Below are 22,268 nucleotides of genomic sequence, written 5' to 3' on the forward strand. Positions count from 1 at the left end.
TGTTGTTAAAAAGAAATCTTGAAAATGGGGAATGATGACAGATCTAAAGGCTATCAGCAAGGTTATTCAACCTATGGGCCCTCTACAATCTAGAATTCCTTACCAATAGAATGGCCTCATAGTTATTAAATGGAATATAGATTATGATGCCAGGTGTTCGATAAACATACATTTACACACACACACACACACACACACATATATATATATATATATATATATATACTTATTAACATATTCAGCTGATTTTGGAGTTAGACAATGGCTCTGTACTTCTCTAAATACAAGTTTGTTGTTAAAAGGTGCATTCAGAGTTTCTGTCTCATATTGGGAGCCATCTGGTGTGGGACAGAAGGAAGACTTTAGGAAAAATTTTACTTTCTCCATCTCTATTTTGTCTATATCCTATTCTTCACTGAATGTATGTTTATATGAATGATGTTTAAGTTTTCCATGATGAACAATAGATTTTCCTACAGATCCTTTTCCTGCAATAATCTTTGAAGTCTCCAGGAAGAATATGGGGTCCCACAGCAACAACTCCGCTTGGTTGAGATGACATCGTGATGCTGATAACGCTACTATAAAACCAGTTTTTGGGTACCAGATGCTGAAATGGTGCACCTTCTAATGACTTTCTGGCAAGAACTCCAAATAAGAACTTAAAAAAAAAAAAAAAAAAAAAAACTACCGACTGATCGAAAATTGTTTGCAACTATACTAGACAGTAATTTTAAAACTTAACCACCACTTTGCTTTTGCAGAATCCCATTAAGAGAACATCACCCCCATGACAGCAGGAAGCAATTCTAGAGGACTACAGCTCTTATTCCCCCCGCACAAAAAAAATGTCCTTAGGGTTGGGAACATCATTTATGGGTTGTTGATTATTACTTGGACTAGGTAGAGGGTTGGGGTAAAAACTATGTTATTTCTACAAAAAGGGGGGGGAGGGATAATAATAGAGGGTAATAGAGTGAATATTTGTGAGCTACTATTTATGGATAATTTACATTGGTACAGATTTTGTATATTGATACAAGTTCAAACTTTATTTGTTATTTTTATTTACATTATTTGTACACCTAATTAAAGTAATTCTGTCATATTATATATATGCATGCTTCTACCTCTATTTAGGACATTTTTAATATTGATACAACTTTTAGGATATATTTTCATATAGTCCTACCTCTGATCAAGATACTTATAGATTGTTTACATTCTGAGATCATTGCCCTCATTTGTTGAACATTTGTTTACAGATGTCATAAAGTTTTAGTCTTTAAGTTATATAAGGTATTAATTATTATAGGTCAATTTTTGTTCATTTTTGTTGTACATACAGTCAGATCAATTAGCTTCTTTAGATACATAAAGATTGTATTCTGTCTAGATAGGCAATGTTCAACCACTTTAAGGATCTATAGAACATGGCATTTAAATAACTTAGGGTTCTGTTGACATGAAATATGACTGCTCCTGAGAGAACCAATCTATTTCTGAGAGAATGTTGACCACCAAAGATACTCCATTCAGACTTTGCTTTCTTCTTGGCACAATTGGCATTTGGGCAAGGAACTACCCATACCTCAACCACTGACAAAGTACATGGTATCCAGAACTAGATAAGCAGAACATGTGGAAAAAGACTGCCCAATCTTGCCAGGACAGGGTAAGACAGTTCTGAAAACATTTTTGCCTCTGAAAATGGTCTGTCAATTATGCCTTAGCCAAAGTTGGTTGCTTCAACATTGCAAATGAGACTTTGGGTGATTGCTCAGGTAGCTAATTGTCTCGGTCATATATGGGTCACTTTGGAAGATGCTTGATTGTACTTCCTCCCTTCTCAGGTCTTTGATGCGGTTGAAGATTATATAGTCGTAGTTACTATATTCTTACGATATATCCAAGCCATTTCCTATATAAGACTTAGACTCATTAGGATAGAATGTTTATTAAAACATTTAGCATACATTCCTTGCTTAATATTGTTTATGTTAATTGTCATTCTAATTATCCTTGATATCTGTTCCTAGAGTATATAGTTTTATATTGGCTTTGGAACTCTCTTATTTAAACAAAAGGGGGAGGTGCTGTGGAAGCACATTCTTCTCCTTGAGCCAATAGCCTTTAACATACAAGCCAACTTTGGCATGATCTCTTATACTATAAAAGAAGCTGTAAGGTATGTACTCCTTCTCTTGCTTTCAGCTCCACTTTAGGCTGCTAGACTCTGTTCCTGTTTGTGCAGAGGACTATTATCTAGGACAATGATATGTAAGTTTTCCCTTAAATAAATAACCCTTTTATTATTGATAATTCTGAACTGGTATTGAATTATTTCGTGACTTCTGTCATCATAGGATCTCTGTTTTTCTGGGAGCAACCTAGTCTGGGATGTTCTAGGGAGTATATCAGAGCCAGAGAACTTTGTGGGACCAACCCCAATCCAGGGACCTCTGCAGGAGCCAATCCAGACCAAGGACATTTACAGAAACAGAACTGAGCAAGCGACCTAGGCCAAAACAGGCCTGAGGCAGTGAACTCCACAGGAGCAGAACAAACCCTGGGCACACCGAGTAACCTTCAGGGACATGAAGTGACTAACAGGAATTGTGACACTGAATGCACCATGAAGAGCAATCATCTGAGTCTTGGATCCACAGGCACCTGGAAGATTGACCACCAGAGTCACAGATAGAACCAACTACACCAATCAGAGGAAAAGTTGAGTAGACAAGGTAAGAACACATGCAGCTCCACAAATAACAATACAACACCAGTAAAAAAAATAGTGACCCTACAACAGCAAGACTAGAACAACCAAATATAGATAAAGGATAATATTTGAGGCCCTTAAAGCAGAAATGAAAAATTTCCTCAAAGAAATGGAGGAAAGACAAACAAAACCTTGGAAGACATCAACAAATCCCTTAAAGAAAACCAAGAAAAAGCAATCAAACATATGAAAGAAACTATTGAAGATCTGAAAACTGAAATAGAGACAATAAAGAAAATACAAGTCATGGGAATTATAGAAACAGAAATCATGAGAAAATGATCAGGAACCACAAATGCAAGCATAAACTGCAAAATACAAGAGATAGAAGAGAGACTCTCAAGTACTGAAGTTACAATAGAGGAAATAGACTGATCAGTCAAAGAAAACATTAAATCTAACTAAAGCTTAACAAAAAATAACCAAGAAATATGGGACACCATAAAAAGACAAAACCTAAGAATAATAGGTGAAGAAGACGAAGAAGAAGAAGAAGAAGAAGAAGAAGAAGAAGAAGAAGAAGAAGAAGAAGAAGAAGAAGAGGAGGAGGAGGAGGAGGAGGAGGAGGAGGAGGAGGGGGAGGAGGAGGTGGAGGAGGAGGAGGAGGAGGAAGAGAAAGAAGAGGAGGAGGAAGAAGAAGTTGTTCAACTCAAAAGCACAGAAAATATATTTAACAAAATCATAAAAGAAAACTTTCCCAACCTAAACAAAAATATGCCTATGAAGATACAAGAAGCTTCTAGAACACCAAATAAACAGGATTAAAAGAAAAAGTCCTCTTGCAACAAAATAGTCAAAATATTAAACATACAGAATAAAGAACCAATATTAAAAGCTGCAAAGGAAAAAGGCCAAGTAACATATAAAGGCAGGCTTACCAGAATTACACCTGACTTCTCAATGGAGACAATGAAAGCCAGAAGGTCCTGGTCAAGCATTATGTAGACATTAACACACCATGGATGCCAGCCCAGACTACCACATCCAGCAAAACTTTCAATCACCATAGAAGGACAAAACAAGATATTCCATGACAAAATGAGATTTAACAAAATACCTAGCCACAAACCTAGCCCTACACAAAGTACTAGAAGGAAAACTCCATTGCAAGGAAGTTGGCTACATCAACAAAAACACAGACAATTGACGATTTCACAGCAGCAAATCCCAAAGAAGGGAAAAACACACAACAATGAAAACTAAATTAACAAGAGATAACAATCACTGGTCATTAATATCCCTTAATATAAATTGACTCAACTCACCTATAAAAAGAAAAAGGCTAACAGATTGTATACGAAAACAGAATCCATCCTTCTGCTGCATACAAGAAACACACGTCAACCTCAAAGACAGACATCACTTCAGAGTAAAGGGTTGGGAATTTTTTTCCCAATCAAATGGACCTAAGAAAGAAGCTGATGGAGCATTCCTAATATTTAAAAAACTAGATCTCAAACTAAAATCAATAAAAAGAGACAAATAAAGATATTTCATAATAGTCACAGGAAAAGTCCATCAAGAGAAAACCTCAATACTGAACGTCTATGCCCCAAATACAAGGGCACCCTCATATGTAAAAGAAACACTTCTAAAGCTTAAATCATATATTAAACCCCACACACTAATAGTGGGAGACTTAAACTCTCCACTCTCACTACTGGGAAGGTCAGTCAGACAAAAAAATGAACAGAGAAATAAGGGAATTAACAGATGTTATGACTCAAATGGACTTAACAGACATCTATAGAACATTCCATCCAAAAATAAAAGAATATACCTTCTTCTCAGAACCTCATTGAACCTTTTTAAAAAGTGACCACATACTTGGAAAACCAAAATTAAAACCAAACCAGTCTCAGTTCTCTCAGCCAATGTGTTATGCATCGTACGACATGCAAACAGGCTTAATATCGCAAGTTTAACATAGTACTAACCAATGATGTGATTTTATGATGGAATTTGACATCCTGGAGGAAAGATTGGAACATGCTCTTTTTGGACATTGTTGATTATGCTAAAGGAAGTGTTAATATAACCTGCACGGTAAAAAACAGACTTATAAATTAAGTCTTATCTACAGCCTAACATTACCCCTAATTTTGGGAAATAAACCAGGATACTGTGGTATAAAGAGTGAAGCAGATGCTGTATGCCTCACAGTCGGGAAAGTGGAAACCTTGGTAAGGACTGTGTGTTCTATTCCCAACTCTGCTCACAAGGATGTAGTCACCAAATCCAAATCTCTTCTTCAGATCCAAGACCAGTACCTGCTGATCTCTGAGGAGTGGACTCCGGTTGCTGACCAGAGGGCATATTCATTCAATAATCCTATAACAGAAATGCTAAGCATGTTTATATAAGTACCCTAAACAAGGTCATCCTCTTCAACACATATTTTTAAGATACTTTTTTCCTCCTGACACTCAAATTTAGGATGCTTGAGGGTAAATATTCAAAGTAAGAGTAACTTTTTTTCTTTTGATGTTATTCCTCCATCTAGCTGGAAATAAAATAGAGCACAGGAAGCTTCAATCCTTCCTGGCCTGTGCAAAAAAAAAAAAAAAAAAAAATTGGATCGCTTCTCAATCTACTTTACATGATTTAGATCGTTCTCAATCTACTTTACATGATTTAGATTGCTTGGTATTTGAAAAATGATCACACTAAATGATTATTTTATTATATTGTTCCTTTTAATTCAGGATGATGATGATAACTGCCTGCCTCAATATTTACTTTTATCTGTCTTGTCAATTTCAACAGGTAAAAAGATATTAAGACTTACTGCTCAGAATAAAAACTAGTAAACAAATCTTGTATATATTTGCAGTATTTTAATTTTTATTTTTTTTCCTTTCAGTAAACAGAGATGTCTGATTTTTAAATGTTGACAAAGTACATCTCTGTGACTTAGACCTTTCCTGCCTTTCACTACCTCAATAAGTATTGCTGTGCTCTGTGCGTAAGATCTCTCAGAATTGGGGTTGTTTGAGGAAAGTATTGGCTAAGATGGATAAACTTTCTGTCTCCAAAAGCATGAGCTGTGTTTATTTGTGAGTTATTCCCCAATGTTCATTATAGAAGAATCAGTCATCTCATCATCTGAATCACCTTTGGACATCTGGAAGGTAGACAGTTACTGAGATACTGTCCTTACTGAATATCTTCTATATGCTCTCATAGTGATAGTTGATGAGCCAGACCATGCATATGCTCATTAGAAGACCCAAAATTACATCATCTGTGGGTCATTGCTTAGACTGTAGAAAGTCACTGTGGGTAGGGAAGAAAAATCAGGGGAGACTTCAGCATGATGAAAAGTTATTAAATTTCAGAGGTGGGGCAGGGCTGAGGATTATACAGGGTTTCCAGGACTGTAATTAACTCTCTTATGCAAGTCACACAACCCTGTGGATTTGGGTCTCATTAGAAAAAGAAAGTATTTCCTGGAAGGTCTTTGGAGAAATTCTTAGCCTTAACATTCTGGTGGGATGCACATATTGATCTTTCTGCACTAATTAAAATGGTTATTTGTAATGCACACCTGAGTATAGTTCTCTTTCAACACTTTGTCAAATAGAAGCAATAATATGTGTAAACTTCTGTTTTTATTTACTTTTCATGGAAAATTATTTTAATGAAAGAATTTTGGATGACTGTATGCAGTAAAAAAAATCACATCATCTCATTTCTATGACAGGAGCAAACAACTCATAATTCAGAAACACAAAGGAGCTCAAATGCACGTTCATTCCCTGTTCTTTGCTAGCTATTATAGTTCTGTTGATTTTATAAGTCAACTTCACTTTTAAAGTTCTTGAGAGTAAATTTAAACTTAGACATCTTGGTAAGCAATGCAATTTTCACATCTAAATCAGTGTTATGCTAAGCAGGTCTTCAAAATGCGAACTTGTGCCCAAGGAGAAGGTTACATTCACTTCTTCATCAAGCCAACTCAGTAGTAGTTATTTTACCAGTGCAGAAATTCACACAAAAATAATTCAGTCCTGACAACCTATCTCCTCACAGGCAGGAAAATGGGAATACATATATTTTTCCTGATTAACCTTTTGTTTTTCACTTTAAACATTGCTTTCAAATGTTGATCCAGGAGTTAGAGCCATTGTGCAACTGACCAGTGAAGCAATATAATGCTAAATAATGTTTTTATCTTTTAATATATTTAGCTTGCATTTGGCATTTTCTGAAGTAAGGATAAAACAAGGCATGGATAACCTGGGCATCCTTTTCATAATCTCCCAAATATCAGAGTGACTTCTCTTGCCTCATTATAACTTCCTAAGGGAGCTATATTTATACATCATAGAATGCACATATACTCTATTTATTACAAAACATTTGGATTCAGTTTGAAGTATAAAATACTTTAAAAAGGACTGAAGAAAAATCCACCCTGTGGAAGTAATTTCTGTTCGGCAGGAAATTCACTCATTTGTGATATTTTCTTACTCTAACAGTGTGGGAATGTGACAACCCTGCATGTCTTGTGTATGTTAACACACTCGTCTGGCAGTGCTAAGTAGCTGCTTTTCTTGGAACTCATATTGGAAACTATTGTCCATATTTATTTTGACTTACATATATTTTCAAATTCATTTAAGAATCAAGCCCATGATAGCATCATGATTTTATACATATGTTAAGTCTCATGTTACTACAGTTTGAATTAATATTAACTACAAATAGTTGACTTAAAAGATAAGTGAGTGAAAGAAACATTGTTTTTTTTTGCTTCATGTAACTCTGTTAAAGCATTTATTAATGCATTGAATATGCCAGTTACTTAAACATTTTGCAGGTCAACAGAACATTACCCATTCAAGATAATGCATCAGTGACTAAGGTGTAGATCAGGGGTAGAGCAATTGCTGAGCATGTATAAGATCCTAGGTACAATCCCTAGCATCATTATATATATGCATATATGTAAGCATGTATGTATACATATATATGTTTATATATAATATGTGTCCTTTTTAACCAATAAAACAATTTTGCCTACTCAAATAATTGCAATATTTCATTAAGAACATAAATTACATTGACATAATAAATATCTGATATTAGTTACTTCAGAAAATATTTCTTGCACGTTTATATAAATGCAAATTAATAAGATGAAAATATAATTAATGGTCAATGCCTGCCTTCCTGTCTACTCATTACCTTACAGTCTGGAGATATTTTGGAAAATAATTCCCATTCATAAAGATAGAAGAAAGAAGGAAGATTTAGACTATTCCAGAGCTAAAATAATTCATATTGAAAATTATATTGGAGCTCTATGTTGCAAGATAAGAAAAGTTGTCTAGGTGTAGGAAAAGTGGGCTGTTTTCCAGGCAAGTAGAACAGGTTGCATGAACACATGTTAAAAAAAAAATGTCACCTGTTAGTTTGGAAATGGGGAGTTTCAATTAGTGGAGCATAAATGCAAGAGAGAAATGATATACTATGAAACTAACAGAAGTGCTTGGTGAGTAGAAAGAAATTATATTGTTTATTTAAAATTTAGCTTATTTTGTAATTAATTATGTTCTAATAAATCTTCACCGTCAAATCAGGCTTTGAGTTGCATTTTGTCAACATACCATACTCAACCAATATACAAGTGTGTTTTATTATGTTTTTATCATTTGAAAATTTCATGTATACATATAATGTGCTTTGATCAAATCTACTCAGATTATCTCCTCTGCCATGTCTGCCCTCCTCCTAATTTTCCTTTCCAACTTCATGTGTTTCGTTCTTTAAGCTGAATGAGTCTACCCAGTGCTACCTGTATGTGTGTGGGCTTATGACCACCCACTGGAGAATGCACAACCTCTCAGAGATAACAATCCTGAAGAAAACTGACTTTCCCCCATAGCAGACATCAATTGCCAGTAGCTCAATGACGAGATGTGGAATTTTATACAAACACAGGGAAAGTCAATTTCAAACTAATTATAGACTTCCTGGTCAATGTAACCTTATCAACTTTCTTTAAGCACAGATGTGATATTACCAGATTTGCATTCTAAGGTAAATTAGAAAACACTTTATAAATAGTGTAATGTAATTTATTCATTAAGTTGATTAATCTTCATAAAATGTATTAATATGCTAGGCAATATTAAAATAGTTCATTTATGTTCATTTCAACTACACACTTTCATTTTAGTAATAAGCAGCAGTCGAAAAATCTAGTTTTAGCTGTTGTACAAATTTCTTATCTGAAATACTTTTTTATCGCACTTCTGTCATTCTTTAAAAGGTGGCTGGCTTTTGCTTTATGCCATTACCCATGCTGATGATTTTGTGTTGTTCGTGCTTCCATAGCCAGATACTTCCTTGTCATCTTTCAAAACACAGTCCTCTAGAGGACATGGATCAAGATTTAGTTGTTTCCAAATGCCCAAATACATATGACAATTAGGAAATGTTCCCTGATGGAATCAGAGAAATTGAGAACACAGTGTTCCCTCTGCCCATACAAGATTAAATGTGCAATTTAAACAGGACAGCACAGGCTCTTTGTTAGAGCTGTTTTTTTCTATGTCCAGCTAAAATAATCTCAATTGTTGTAGATTTCAATAAACAAATACAGCTCTGTATTGACGTACTTCTCAAAATTTATACATACAAAGAACCATAGAATGTGGACTGATTTGATAACTTTTCAGATTTCATACATTAATTGGGATTCTTCCTGGATTAGAGTACATTCTAAATCTGATAACCAGTGTCATTTAAAAAGGGCATATGAATATAGTGAAGTATAGACACACTCATACACACATAAGAGGCTTTGCAAAGCTAGACACTAAAGTGCTCAGCCAATGAATGCTGAAATGAATGTTTACCACCTCAAGCTTGGGTATATTTTTTAGACAATGTGTGTCTCTCTTAACTTCTAAATAAAACCAACTCTGCTATCATCTTTATTTAAAATTTATCCTTTGTGGAGCTGTAAAGAACCAAATTCATGTTTCACTGCTTACTGTGTGTAGAAGTTACAAAAGCCCTTGTGAGCAAAGAACACATAAGTGCATGGCGGTATTTTCTTGTCTTGGTAGAATGTATCTATGGGATTTAGCTGTAGTCCCTAGAAGGGATGCTGTTATTGGAAAGAAGATGTGACACTAACCCATCAGAAAAGGATGAAACAGTCTCTGTAGCATTTATTCTCAGCTCCTTTAGATATAATTTTCTATACTTGTGTCAACTTTCTCCTATGGTTTTCTCAGGTTAAATCATCTAGAATTTAGCAGGTGATCATCCATATTGGGATACATATAAATGTTATCATAGTACAATAGTTTGTACTCTCAATTCTCAATCTAACAGCTAATCTAACAGCTGTGAAGGCTCTGGTTAAAAACTAATTTAGAATTTGCTATAGGAAATTATCATTACACTGCACATTTGTCCTCTGTAAATGGAATGCTTATATAAAGCAGCCATATATTACGGTTAGTAAACAGAGGCTTCTCTTTTGTACTTCCTGCCATACTTTCAATGTGGAGTAAAATGGTTAGGGTCAGTGCAGGATTAAGGGCAAGTGAGCTAATATATGTGGTCTACATCTATAAGATTTTAAAACTACAGCATGGATTAGATTCAGTTAACTTGAAGGAAACTAAATGCAGAGGGGACTGAACAAGTGAGTTTCCAACGGGTGTATTAGAACTCAGAAAAAGTAAGGGACTTAGGGCAGGAGAGGATATGAAGGCTGCAGAGCAATGGCCTGGAACTAAACTTCTCCATACAAGGTAATGAGAGGCAGTTTTTGTTTTCAGCCTGGAAGGAGACTAATTTCTCAAATGCCAAAATGATCATGGAAGAACTGCAGGATGTAAGAGGGGAGCGTGGAGTACAAACGTGCTCACTCAGCAAAGGGTTCCCACTCTGCTCTCCCGCCTTAGCTGCCCATTAAGAGAGACCCCTGACAAGCCTTCAAGGCATTTGTAGAAGGATAAAAGAATGCATTTCTCTCTTCCACAGGAGTACTCTAGGCTACAGTTATCCTTGCTGAGACCCAGGAACACATTGCATTTCTACCAACTAATAGAGACAAGTGGGAGGGCAAGTCTGATCTACATTTCCCAGACTGCCTTTCCCGCTTGAAGAGTGCAGAAGATTAAGGCAAAGCAAAGTCATCTAAGTGTCTATTCTAGTTCATATTTCAGTATAAATTTAAACAGTGGTGACTCCCGAAAAGTTAGTCATAAATGTGTCACATATTGTTTTCCTACGATGAATATAGTTCACCTTTTTAAAATGTGAAATGAATGTACTTCACATTTTTCAAAAACAGACTACAAAGAATGTGCTCTGTACCTTTGGTGTGTTCAGAGGAGTGGGTAGTCATCACCCATTAGACAGCAATGAGTTCCTCAGACTACTAAGGAAAAAAAAAAGCTGAGAGGGTATTGTTTAAAAATAAAATAAAATAAAATAAAACAACAGTTATGGGTTGCTTGGATCATACCAACATAGAATGAAAAGCAAAGAGGGCTTTGTTCTTCCAACTCCTCACTCTAACATGAAGCCAGAAGTCACATTATTTAAATTCATATCCACAAAGATTTTAAACAACTACAAAGTTAACTCTTTGGTTGTCATAGTTGGATGTTGAGTCCTTTGGTAAGGAGTTGGGCCAGTCCCTGGAGCAGGCAGGGAACATCTGTGGGATGCTGGAGGGCACTGCTCGAGAGCTGCTTCTTGGAAAGATTGATTTGCTAACATCATGTTGTCGCTAGCATGGCTTTTTTGTTTGAACTATGAAGAACAATCACAAACTTCAGTTCACATCTAGAAGGTTGATTTTGCTTTTGTTTGTTTTGTTTTTATTATCCTGAGACAGGATTCAGTGATTAGTCTCCTAGGGATGAAATCAAAGTGTGGGCAAGGCCACACTCTATCAAAGGGTTGAGCTGACTCCTTTTTTTTCCTACAGCATTTGGTCACTGCAGCGTTCCTTGATAGGCAATTACTTTACTGCCATTCTGGCGTCAGGGTCCACAGTGCCTCCTCTTCCTCTACCTGCGCGATCTCCCTCAGCTGAGCTCTCTTAAAGGTGATATGAGTGACCTAAGGGAAGGTAGTTCTCACCGGGTAATACATGATATGAGTGACCTAAGGGAAGGTAGTTCTCACCGGGGAATACATGATATGAGTGACCTAAGGGAAGTAGCTCTCACCCGGGTAATACATGATATGAGTACCTAAGGGAAGGTAGTTCTCACCGGGTAAGACATGATATGAGTACCTAAGGGAAGGTAGCTCTCACCGGGTAATACATGATATGAGTACCTAAGGGAAGGTAGTTCTCACCGGGTAATACATGGTATGAGTACCTAAGGGAAGGTAGTTCTCACCGGGTAATACATGGTATGAGTACCTAAGGGAAGGTAGCTCTCACCGGGTAATACATGCTGCATTCCTTGTGCCAGGACTGCATATCACATCTGCAAACTTAGTTTTAACAAGGAATTAGGTTCTAAGAATCAGGCTCTAATATGTTTGGGGACTACTAGCTAAATAATTATAATGCTATTTTTCAATTTTGATCTTATATTTATTTAATGTTTTCACTTATTATATACTGCACTGATATTTATTGACATAAATGTTAACATATATAATGTGTGCTCCCTGGAAGGCTTCTCCTAGGAAAGTTTGGCCTCCTGTTCTGTTTTAGCTATTTCTTCTTCCTTTCTTGTGATTGTCAAAGCACAGGTGTGATGAAAATTCCCCTGAGGGAACAGACTCTACATCTTAAATTTGGACTTCTATGACTATAGAGTGTGTTGTCATATTTAAACTACAACTGAGAAGACTCTCTTTTACTGTGAATGCTAAATGACCTCAGTTATACTACATATTTTAAAATGATTACTTCTAGGAGGCAGAGACAGGCGGATCTTTGTGAGTTCGAGGCCAGCCTGGTCTACAAGACAGGCTCCAAAGCTACAGAGAAACCCTGTCTCGAAAAACCAAAAAAAAAAAAAAAAAAAAAAAAAAAAAAAAAAAAAAAGAAAAGAAAAAATTTCTAAAGAAAAACATTAAACGTGAGATGTCTAGAGTTCATAATAAGGGCTCTGTGGGAGACAGAGAGAGAGAAAATGAGAGAGAAAAAGCTTTGATCATTTATTTAAAACTGACTAATTAATTAATTAATAAGGACTGCATCCAGAAATATGAGCAGATATTTTTAAAAATACTTAAAAAAAAAGACAACAGTAGTGATCCACAATTCTAACCTCTCTAAAATGTCAGGACACTCATCACTAAAACTAAATAATATGTAATGAACATGTACTAAAACCTCAAAATTAATTTTAAAACGTCTGGATTTGTACACAAACAGGAATTCTCACAGAACTTGTGAAGATGTAAATGGATACATCCAGTTTATAAAATCTTTAGTCCATTTGACCAAAGTTGAGCACGCACACACACACACACACTCACGCATGCATGCACACCACACATTAGTATGATATCATACCCTCTATTTGTATCTTTATTAGGGAGGCAAAAGTAAGCATCTTTTCACTGCACATAAGAAAATGATGACATACTAAAATGATAACTCTACCCAAGGCTAACTTTGAGGAACTCATGAATTTAACTGAGTATGATAGATCAACTTATAGGCAGAAACAACAAGGAAGAAGGGTCTCTTTCCAACAGCCCATGCTAATAGCCTGCATATACTTTGGAGTAAAAGAACCCAATGAACATATGCACTGCCTATTTCATCCCTCAGTACCAACAGAATAAGTGGAGCAAATCTTGTGAGGGTCTCATATAGATAATCATATCTGTACTGATGTCAAGATAGGAAGACCCATGTCACACTGGATGACAGGGTTTCACAAATTCCTATATCTATACCATCAGAAACACTAACAGCAACTTTAAAACAAGCAAACAAAAGCTAAAGACAACTCAATGCTTATCAATTTGAATATTAGTTTATACAGTAGAATAAGAGTGAATAATTAATATCTCAAAATATGGCTATTTCTAACAAAGATTTTAATAAAATAAACCAGTGGGATGATGCTCTGTCTTCTGTGTCCCTGAATACCATAACACACAGTAGAAAGAACCTTAATTTATGTTGGGGTTCTGTGTTGGCTTCTCCCAAAGATCTAACTCATTTCCTTGAAATGTTACATTTTCTCAATGAGTTAAATCTATCCCAATTTTCATTATATATGGAATATATAGATATATATGTTTATAATGCAATGAGCAAATAATGTTAATGGATGAATATTTAAATAATTTTCCTGGCTTCTTTATTGCATTCTTAAGCATTTGTCTCTGAACTGAGAAGATACTGTTTCATTATCTCTGTAACTACTGTAACTATTGCTTACAAGAGTCTTTGCAACTAAATTCTCACAGAAATGAAAACCTTACATACTATTTATTATGAAATATTAAGTGTTCCATTAATTTTAACGGTCTTCTTAAAGAAGGAATTTTGCACTTTATGGTTATAGTGACGATTTATGTTTATGTGTCTGTAAGAAATGACAGGTAAAAGTATAACTGGTATTTCTTGCAGAAGCTGATAAACCAATTCCCCTTCCTGTCTATTCCCAACATTTTCTCTCCTTTGTGCAATTGGTAGAATAAGAAAAACATGTCCTGGGTGGACAGGAAAATACAATACTGTAAATTTAATGTTATAAAGTCAGTGTTTGCAGATAAAATTTTTATTGTCTAGTAGCTTCAAAAATGCAGCAATCTTTAAAGTGGCTTTGTGTTAGCAAGAATTCACAAAGAAAATAAGTGAAGACATATCTTCTTTAAAAAAATCCATCCTCAAATTTGACCTAAAGGAACTTCTGCAGATAGAGTTTTGATGTAACTGGGATCCTATGGAGGCAGAAGATGTAAATACAAATACAGGGAGATAAGGAGGCTCAGAGGAAAGGTAAAGAGCAGCCAAGGGAGAAAGAAAGGAAAGGAAGAGGGCAGAAGAGAAAGAGAAATACATTAGTCTCCTATCTTTTATCTGATGTTTTGATATCTAAGGTTTCAGTGCCCCACATTCAACTATTTCCTAAAATATTCAATATAAAATTGCAGAAACAAAAAAGGACTTCTGAGGTTTAAGCATCTTTAGTTACAGCAAATTGTTTAATTGTTCTATTTCATTAGTATTGCAAATCTCTTAATACCTTACCATGTCTAATTTATAAATCAAACTTTACCATAGATGTGTGTGTGTAATGAACAGCTGTGTATATAAGATTCAACACTGCTACACTTTTACACGCCTACTGACAGTCCTGTCGAAAATCTTGGACAATGCGTGGCCCACTTTACCGCAAGCAGAGAAAACAGATAGCAGCCTTCCACTCCCCCAAACCCACATATTGGATCCATTAGATTTAGGTGTGATATAGTTAAGAACTTTTTAAAGATGGAGATTAAAGCACAATTAAATAAAAAGAAACATTTTGTGTAAAATTGAACTTAAAAAGTGAAAAACATAACCCAGTGGTGGAGGCTGACAGACTGTCTCAGCAGCTAAAATCACTTGCCACCAAGCCTGACAGTCTAAGGTCTTCATTACCAACTGATGGAAGAAAAAAAAAAAAACAACTCCAAATAGTTGTCCTTTACTGCACACACACCCGGGACACACACATTCTTACACACACACACACACACACAAATAAAAATTTAAAAAACTTTAAAATTTACAGTTTTTGACATCTAAAGAAGAATGAGAAGTTAAGGTGAGGGACATGGTGAGTCAAAGGAAGCCTTCAAAAATGAATTTTAACTCTTTACCAAATGCCAGAGGGTGGATCTTGGGTAGATCACCTGCTTTTAAATAATTCATAAGAATTCATTCATTTTAACCAATACTTACTTCAGTGCAGTAAGCAAAATCACTTCTATCTCCCTCTCTTAACGCACTCTATTTAAAATAACGCTTCTTGACACAAGATCTCATTCATCTCAGCTCATGATTGTCACAAATTAACTATGTAACTGAGGATGATTTTGAATTTCTGATTTTTCTGTCTCTTCATGCTTTTTGCTCTGATTGCAGGCATCAAACACCACATCTAGCTATGAGGTACTGAGAACAGACCTCGGGATTTAATACAGTCCAGGCGTCATGTCACCTCCTCAGCACTCAGTTAATATATCCTTAGATGCATATATGTGTTATATATTTATATCCTAAAATATGAAAACAACCCAGTGCTATATACATACATATGTGTGTGCCAGTTGATTTTTAAAACGTGTAAGCAACTTTAAAATAAAGTTTGCAATTTCAACGATGTTGACCCATGATACAAATGTGACCTTGGCATTTGGCACTCACAGTAAGAGCAGCCGTAGACTTCTGCTCGCAGTCCTATGTGGCCTTCTCCATTCCAGTCCAGGGGCACGATGCGGACATACCGGGCAACAATGGCATGCTGCAGGTCATGTCGGACCACACTGTCAGAATTGACGTTTCCAGGAAAAGCCTGCAAAGAAAAAAAGCATTTAGAAACCTGTGAAGAACACCACAGAGACAAAGGTATACTTTCTTCTCCAGCGATAAGGTTTCATCTTCTCACATCAGAAACATGAAAATAACATTTTTCATTTCTTTTATTTAAAAATTCACTGTTATGGTGCTTTGAGGAGATAACTAAGTAGGTAAAACACTTGCCATGAAAGATAAGAATTAAAGAATGGATCCTAGAAAACATACAGAAGGTAGCAGATGTGGGGGGCCTCCAGGAATCCCAAGACTCCAGATAGATGGGATCTCTAGAGCAAGCTAGCTAGCTAGACTTGTAGAAGAGAAAGGCTTTTGGTCAGGTGAGAACCTGCCACAGGAAATAAAGTGGAAAGTGATGGGCAAAGACCAAGAATCAACTTTGAGCTTCAACACACATGTACAACATGCAACCTCACATATACAGACATATACATGCAACACCTTCTTTCACATTTATGGGGGAAAGAAATGAAAAAAAATGTTATTTTAAGAGAGAAATGGGCTAAAGTATCCAGATATCCTTTTATTCACACACACAGACACACACACACACACACACACACACACATTTCTTCCCAAAGAACTACCATAGGCTCTATTTTCTTTTCACATGACCGGCATCAAGGACAGCTAAAGCAGGTGCATCTGTAGTGACAGCCTAACATTTGGGAAACCCAGAACCTCCTGAAGGCAACCATTGGGTGGTTTGGTTATTCATCTATCCTTGGTTTCTTTGTCAAGCAATTGGAAGGATATTGACCAACACAAAGGCATCTGAAACTATGAAGATTGAAGGTCTACACATACTGCATTTGAGAGTTAACCATCAAGCAAAAGCTACTGCAAAGTTTGAGAAGTATAGAGTATCCAGCTCAACAAATGGTAGTGTAGAGTTTCCTAAAGGTGCATTCATTAATTATGAAGAAATGTTAATCAATATGTTTTCTCCAGGATTCACTAGAGTATAACACTCAGCACTTCTTTTCAAATCCAAGCATGCTTTGAGATTTAAGACATTATCCTAATTGGCTTTGATTTTTCTTTCCTCTACTTATTGAAAAGAGATTGTTTTTCATATAACACATTATGATTACTCTTCCCACAACTTCTTTCATCTCCTCAGCTCCTCACACAACACAATCCACACCCTTTCTTCCTCTCTCCCTTTAAAAAAACAAACAGGTATCTAACCAAATAATAAAATAAAATAAAAACAAATCAGAGCAGAACAATACAGACTAAGAGAAACAAAGAAGATAAAGAAAAAGCACAAAGACACATATGTTTGCAGAAACAGAAATCTGAAACTTAAAATATCTCAGAGAGGGGTAGGCAGGCGTTTCCATTCATATTGTCACTCATCCAAAGTGGTAAATATGTCTCAATAAAGTAGTATTTTAAAAATATAGAAAGCAGAGAGAAGTACAGCCAAGAATTTGACAAAATAACCCAATATTTATATAATACGTTATTATTTAAAGATTTTATACATCCCATAATGCTTGTCCCCTACAGAAAACTAATTTTTCTAAGGATTCTATTTTCTCTAGTCAACACTTGGACTTGCGGAAGTGAAGAGCGATGACTGGATGTTTGATGCCTAGACAAGGGAAATGAGGGCTAAGCCACAAGCCTTTTTGTTTATTTCCTTTACTTGAAAATTACATTTTCATATAGAAATACACACATTTCCACTTCAGCACAATGCATCTTATTTTATTAATAAATACTTAATAAGAAATTGAAAGTGCTATTGAGAGTGTGTCACCGACACTGCCGTTACACAATTGGTGCATTTTATCTTTCATTCTTGTTTCCACAAACTTTAGATATGATTAATATTTTCTTTGTTGACTTATATTTTAGCAAACATGTTTCTATTGTAACCATTAGCAGCAATATCACCTCCATGTTTTTTTGTTGTTGTTGTTTTGTTTTTTGTTTTTTGTTTTTTGTTTTTTTCGAGACAGTGTTTCTCTGTGGTTTTGGAGCCTGTCCTGGAACTAGCTCTTGTAGACCAGGCTGGTCTCGAACTCACAAAGATCTCCCTGCCTCTGCCTCCCAAGTGCTGGGATTAAAGGCGTGCACCACCACTGCCCGACTGCTCCATGGTTTTGATATAAGCAATTTAAAACCGAATGGCACTGTTGACTAAAATATAGACTGCCCATCAAAGCTCGTACCACTTCGTGATGAAAGTGCCATTGGCTTCAAGAGTATCTCTGTCTCACAATTTCATTCTTTCTCTAGTTGCAATTTTTCTTATAACAGTGAAAAAGGAAGAAATAAGACAAAGACTGATTTTTACAAAAAGCATTAAGATTTGGAAGTCTGCTTCAAAAATTCAATATTGAAATGATACTTGAAGCTTTAACCTGTAAAATTATGCCTCTCAAAATTGAACCTTCATTTGAATAGATACTATATAATAATAAGAGCTTTTAAGAGGCTTAAAAACACCAGCCGAATTTATCGCTAAAGACTGAAATACCAAAATCAATTTACAGCAACCTGTTGGCTTTGGTTGCTGCTTTTGTTTTTCTTCTGTCAACTGTGATTTTTAACTTTTCTCAGTGTAGGATCTTTTCACTATCATTATTTTGGTTAACACAGCAGTAATGTAACTCACAGTAATTTATAATCTATAACTATAAATATAATAAGTACTTAATTTTGCTGTTACTTTTTGACTGACAACCCTGTAAACTGTAAACATGGAGAAAAGATAATTTTTCAGATGCACTATGAGTCTCTTACAAGATCATCATTAAAACAATCAATAGATTTGAGGTGTTATAAAAATTTTAAAAATTCCATTACACGAATTATTTCTATGGCTTACACAGTAATTCAGATGATCCGGATGGGAAGCGAGCACTTCTATAAAGTACTACTTAATATGTGTTCTGGGTTCAGTTTTCCCTGCACTTCTCTGTTGCATGTTCTCTGTGCTTTAGCAGCGCAAATGGAATGCAATTCCTGTTCTTGCTTGTCTTGCAAACAGTAAAAATTAGGAGCAGACAACTGTTAACTGATGTGGTGACTATATTTTAGCAGCTTCTCTCTCTAGATGACTTCATTTCTCCCTTTTTGGGGTGGTGTTAAAAACAAGCTGGGGCTGGGTGTGTGCTTTCCAAGTGCTATGGCAATGAGTTACGCCTTCAGCCTTCTAAGAGACTATAAACTCATTAAAGCCTGTGCTAGGTTCAGGCAGGATCCAAACACCAGCCCTCAACAGAAGACCTTGTCACTACTTGGCATTTAAAAGTCAGTAAACTTTAGCGAAGGAGTTTCAAACTGTTGAAGCATGTAATTCATCAGACTGCAGATTTAGAACTGGGCTCTCTGCGTGGGGGGGTGTGAACTAATATTTCCCTCACACGCACTGCCATGGGGTTAAGGTGTGACTCATAACACATTGTATGAATAGAATAAGTATATTCAGTTCTCGTTAAAACTTCCATAAAAATAATTTTTTTTCAGGACCTTACAGAGAACACCATACAAACTAATGAGACATTGTATCTTGAAGATTTTTCTTAATTAAAATTGAGCCTAAAACTCATAGTCTTTGTGCAAATTGACATGGATAGACCACTTAGTGTTACTGAGAGCAGTTAATTTAACAGATTACAGGAGGAGAAGCGATAGCACCAAACTCGTGTGCTTCCTAAAGTGAGCAACTGTGTTCCAGTCAGAAGCAACTCTACTTCAGAGAGACAGTGTCATTCTTTATGGTGATACTGTAAATCATGACCACTATGATCATTTTCCCTGTAATTTTATTTATCTGTGGTATTATTTTCCCCATTCTATCAATTATGGCAGAATCTAAGAATGGATTTGTGATTTTGCAGCATCACTATGAATTCCCAGGTTATTCCTTGCTGAGGCAGCCATATAGGATGACATTCTTTGTGTGTTGTATCCTCTTATCCGCTCTTACTGACATTTTACCATGGAATCTCTCTCTATTCATTGTTTTTATCAAGCAGGTCACACACATCCTTACAGTACTATCTGACTCTAGGTATATTCCCTGACCACACTTCTCAAATGCCAGCTATACTAGGTGCACCTCATGGAATTCTTTTTTTTAATATTTTTATTACTTTATAAATAATACCAATCAAAATTTCTACTTCCTCCCCTCCTCCCACTTCCCTCCCCTTCCCTCCTTCCCCTCCCCTCCTCCCACTTTCCTTCCCCTCCCTCTTTCCCCTCCCCTCCTCCCTCCAGTCCTAAGAGTGGGCAAGGTACCCTGCCCTATGGGAAGTCCAAGGCCCTCCCCCCTCCATCCAGGCTTAGGAAGGTGTTGCATCCAAATAGAATAGAATCCCAAAAAGCCAGTACATGTAGTAGAGACAAATCCCAGTGTCATTATCATTGGCTTCTCAGTCTTCCCCAATTGCCAGCCACATTCAGAGGGTCCAATTTGATCCCATGCTTGTTCAATCCCAGTCCAATTGGATTTGGTGAGCTCCCATTAGCTCAGGTACAGGGTCTTAGTGAATGGACCAACCCCTTGTGATCCTGACTTCTTTGCTCATATTCTCCCTCCTTCCTTTCTTCAACTGGACCTTGGGAGCTCAGTCCAGTGCTCCGATGTGGGTCTCTGTCTCTATCTCCATCCGTCGCTAGACGAAGGTTCTTTGGTGATATTCAAGACAGTTATCAGTCTGACTACAGGACAAAGCCAGTTCAGGCACCCTCTCCTCCACTGCTCAGGGTCCTAGCTGGGGTCATCCCCGTGGACACCTGGGATCCCTTCCAGAGCCAAGCCTCTTGCCAACCCCCAAATGGTTCCCTCAATTAAGGTATCTCCTTCTCTGCTCCCATATCCGTCCTTTCTCCATCTCAAAAAATTATTCTAGAGTATTCCTTTTCAGATCCTCTGCATTGGATCCCTCAAGTACAGAGGTCCGTGGTCAACAGCTACCTAGTTACTTTTTCATATTGTGAACAAACAATAACCTGCACGTCCCAAATTCTAGCCATTTACATATACATTTTTGTTATTTCTATTCTCTAGTTATATTTAATAAGCCAGATGCTTGATAATATCCTACAAGAAAAAATAGATCATGCTAGTCTGATTCAAGAAGACACTAGGGTAATGAATAAAAATTTCCCAGAGTTATGAGGTTGTCATTATAATTATGCAAAATAGCCAGAAATCACAGGACTGTGGGAGAAACGGAAATGATCATGCAGAATTCAAAGGAGACACACTAGCAGTAAAACAAAAGTTAACTCTCTCATCCATCAAATCTAGCAAGTTCACTTTGGACAGTCACTTGAGATTTGCTGAAAACACGCATTTGGTTCTTAAACCAATGCAACTGCGAGACAGAGGTCACAAAGTTCTACCAGCCTCCGAGAGGCAGCACTTTTAACTACAAGTCTTGTCTTGGTTGAACACATCTCTTCCTTTTAATTCTCTCAGCATTATGCAAGCACTTTAAAATTATCTTACTAAATGATTAACTTTGCCTTTCCTTGAACCTAAGGCTTAGCCCTGGTTTCTTACATCCAGAGTGGTATCTGTAATATTTCCCTGTGCAGTTTGTATATTGATGCTTTAGTTATTTTGCTGAAAAATATTTTATTGGACATCTGAAAGAAAATTTGGATATTTTACAAAGTACATAAAGCTGTGTCAAGCATGAAAAAAGTGAGTTTAAAAACTGCTAGTTGATCTGTGGTGAAGTCAGAAGTCATTAAGTTATTTCTGAGTTGAAAAGTGACAAAAATACCACATCAATATATAGGAAAAGTGGAACCTGATCAAGGACGATATTAGAAAGAGAACTTCAGAGTGTTGAATTAAATTATTTATATAATACTTGGTTAAAGAAGTTATCTATATGCTAATTCAAGCAGAAATATATTAAGACAAACAACTAAAGGTGTATATGAGAATGCAAGCGTGTGTGTGTGTGTGTG

The 22,268-nt window shown here is 36.2% G+C and overlaps 1 protein-coding gene across 1 annotated transcript in view; it reads right to left on the reverse strand.

Moving 5' to 3' along the window:
- Cntnap2 (contactin associated protein 2) overlaps positions 1-22,268 on the reverse strand; it is a 2,085,894-nt gene that overhangs the window by 1,252,952 nt on the left and 810,674 nt on the right. Inside the window, exon 4 of the mRNA XM_057766295.1 lies at positions 16,155-16,302. Within this exon, the coding sequence (XP_057622278.1) occupies positions 16,155-16,302 (148 nt within the window). The remainder of the gene's footprint in view (positions 1-16,154; positions 16,303-22,268) is intronic.

The sequence above is a fragment of the Chionomys nivalis genome, chromosome 1 (assembly GCF_950005125.1).
Source record: "Chionomys nivalis chromosome 1, mChiNiv1.1, whole genome shotgun sequence".
In the NCBI taxonomy this organism is placed as follows: Eukaryota; Metazoa; Chordata; class Mammalia; order Rodentia; family Cricetidae; genus Chionomys; species Chionomys nivalis.